The sequence below is a fragment of the Aphanomyces astaci genome (genome assembly GCF_000520075.1).
Source record: "Aphanomyces astaci strain APO3 unplaced genomic scaffold supercont1.111, whole genome shotgun sequence".
NCBI classification, from domain to species: Eukaryota; Oomycota; class Saprolegniomycetes; order Saprolegniales; family Verrucalvaceae; genus Aphanomyces; species Aphanomyces astaci.
This window is the reverse complement of record NW_009798374.1, coordinates 108,022-110,951: the sequence shown is the minus strand read 5'-3', so window position 1 is coordinate 110,951 and position 2,930 is coordinate 108,022. Positions and strand designations below refer to the sequence as shown.

General features: G+C 52.5%; 1 protein-coding gene across 1 annotated transcript; it reads right to left on the bottom strand.

Moving 5' to 3' along the window:
* Positions 1-156: 156 nt before the first annotated feature.
* On the bottom strand, positions 157-1,050 carry H257_17603 (hypothetical protein; the record flags this gene model as incomplete). Its single annotated transcript, XM_009846466.1, has 2 exons — positions 157-276; positions 859-1,050. 2 exons carry the CDS (start codon positions 1,048-1,050, stop codon positions 157-159), a joined length of 312 nt encoding a protein of 103 aa, XP_009844768.1.
* Positions 1,051-2,930: the final 1,880 nt, after the last annotated feature.

Genomic DNA, 2,930 nt, shown 5'->3' with positions numbered 1-2,930 from the left:
GATACGAAGAGAATCTTCAAGGTTTCGCCCGTGCGAAGACATTTGGGCGACTTGTTCTTCCAAAGCCTTCTAGGCGGCTGTAGCTTCGGCAACCGAGAGATCAATCGTGCTACCGATGCCTTCCACAAGGCGAGTTTGGTTATCGGGTGTCATCCCTCAAAGGAGTAGCGCTGTATCATTGTCGCCAAAACCGCGACGCAAGAGGGCGAGGACCGCCTGGTGGGCTGCGGTGTTGGTGGAGGACATAGTGTTGGTCGACTGGACGAACGTGGAGTGCTACCAGGTTTGAGCGTGCGCAGAGGAAGACGCAGGAGATGGTAGAATCGAGAATGAATTGATAGCGTTAATACTACTACGCTATCACTAAGCTACGCGCAACCAACCATTGATGTATCGTCGGAGGAACACCTTGGTTGCGCAAGAGGACTTGTTGGTGTGCGAAGAGACACCTTGGACTGAAGAAGAGTCGTCTAGTCATCCGGTTAGTAACCGGATGATGGGCACGGTTACAGTAAATGTAACTCGGACGTCGCCGTGGGGTAGTCGTACGCAAATTCACCCCAGCAAACTTACCCACGTTGTACAGCTTGCCCCACGCTCCTTACATGAAACGTTAATACCAGGCACATCATTCCCAGTGAGCTGTAAGGGACGTGCCGTGTACTATTGGTTGCGCCAACCGGAGAGTAGCTAGCATTGGCCGGCATGTAGTAGTCGAGCCAACGGGGCAGAACGCACTCGCGTCACCTCACATGATTTGGGTTGCTGTGGCGCAGTGCAGTACAGTACTACCCTGCAACGCCAACTCCATTTTTGAGGGAAGTTTGGATGATTAATGCATGGGGAATGTCAGATGACCTGCATAACACTGGTGTCACCCAAGCTGGGCAGTGCTGCCGAAGGTGCAAGTCGAACGCGGGTTGCGCACCCCATTGGCGCAGTAGTACGAGGTTTCTGAAACCAGCGCATGCTTTCCCGGGTAACCGCAAGTTGCACCGCCAGAGTCCCCGAAAGACGCCCCTTTAGTGGGCTTGTGATCCACAATTCCATGTTGTGACCAAGCAAGTTTACACGCACAACCTCCGTGCGTTTGGCGATACTTCGAGGCATAACGTAGATGAGTGCATACTTGAATAAAATCTTCGTGGAAGGGGGATTAGCAAGGGTCGTTTAGATGGCGAAAGTGGGAATTACGTGGCTAGAGCTGTGGTAGGTGGAGATAGCTGGTCAGGGGAACAGTTGGGGCACGGGGTGATATAGCCGACTTATGGGCACGTCATCCACCGCAGCAAAACTCAGATCCGCAAGTGGATTAAGTCGTGCGACCACCTGTCCACCGACCAACAAAAGTGCGACAGCCGCACCTGCCACCGCGCGTTGCACTGGCTGACGGACCCTGAGACCCGCGACTGCTACGTGTCCGTGGGCTTGGGCCCAGTCTCCGACCTCAACAAGTACATCACGCTGGACGAATTCTGCCACGCCTCGGACGTCCATGCTTTGAGGCTGGAGTTGGCCGCGTTCGACGCACCTGTCAACGGGACTACCGACTAGAGTCACGTGTAGTTTCATTTTGCTCTATCGTAATAAAGCGAGTTACATGTACAATTTACGTGTCTTGGGCAGTTTCATATAGCTGAGAAAGTGTACCTGGCTGGGGTGTAGGCCGTGTAGATGGCGAAAGCCTGTCATTATTTGATGAATACTACGTAGTACATGGCTACAAGCATGAGTAGTTTGGCGAGGGTCGAGGCGCACAAGTGGATCGCTCTCAAGTATCTGCATGATGTTTGTGACGTATAATGTGTTTGCACTGATGGCAGTTGATGTCTACTGGTACAGTAGGTGTGATTTGGTCAGGTACGTTTGGTGGTAGGATCTTGGCGGCTGCCATCTCTCAGATACAGATACTGTACAATATAGCCAGATCAAACTGTGATGGTTAATCGTCAGTCATTTCTGATTGCAAATGCCTTATGCACAAGCGTAATCTTCACATTGCCATTTCTGCTGACAAATGTCTTATGTATATGCGTAATCTTCACTTTGGAGCATAACTATGTGTGGCTGCGTTGGGTAACAACGCGACAAAGTATCCAGAGAGCACGCTGTCATGATTCAATAAGAACGGAGACTCAATGACTGATGTCGGGACAAAGGCTCGTTATGACTCGATGTACTTGCTACCTTCGTTTCGAATGCGGTGAAGGCCTACACCACCGACCTCAGATGACGCATACCAGTAAAGTGGTACTGAATGCATATCCATCATATATCCGACGGCAGCGAACAAGTTGGGGACAAATCCGGGTGTCGTGTTCAAGGCTCGTGTACCATCCATGTTGGACCATCAGACGGGAGTTGACTGGGTGCAAGTTGCACCGTCGGAGTCGCCACAGTCGGCCCCTCTTGGAGCCGACACACAATTGAATTTGCTAGCTCAAGCCCACCCGACACCATGAAAGCCATCTTCGCCCTCCTCGTCGCCGCGGTCGCCACGTCGTCCACCCTTGCCGTGTGCAGCAAAACTCAGATCCGCAAGTGGATTAAGTCGTGCGACCACCTGTCCACCGACCAACAAAAGTGCGACAGCCGCACCTGCCACCGCGCGTTGCACTGGCTGACGGACCCTGAGACCCGCGACTGCTACGTGTCCGTGGGCTTGGGCCCAGTCTCCGACCTCAACAAGTACATCACGCTGGACGAATTCTGCCACGCCTCGGACGTCCATGCTTTGAGGCTGGAGTTGGCCGCGTTCGACGCACCTGTCAACGGGACTACCGACTAGAGTCACGTGTAGTTTCATTTTGCTCTATCGTAATAAAGCGAGTTACATGTACAATTTACGTGTCTTGGGCGGCGTCACGTAGATGAGGACGTGCATGGAGCTGCGGAGGTGTCATTATTTGTAGAATACAGAGCCTACAAGC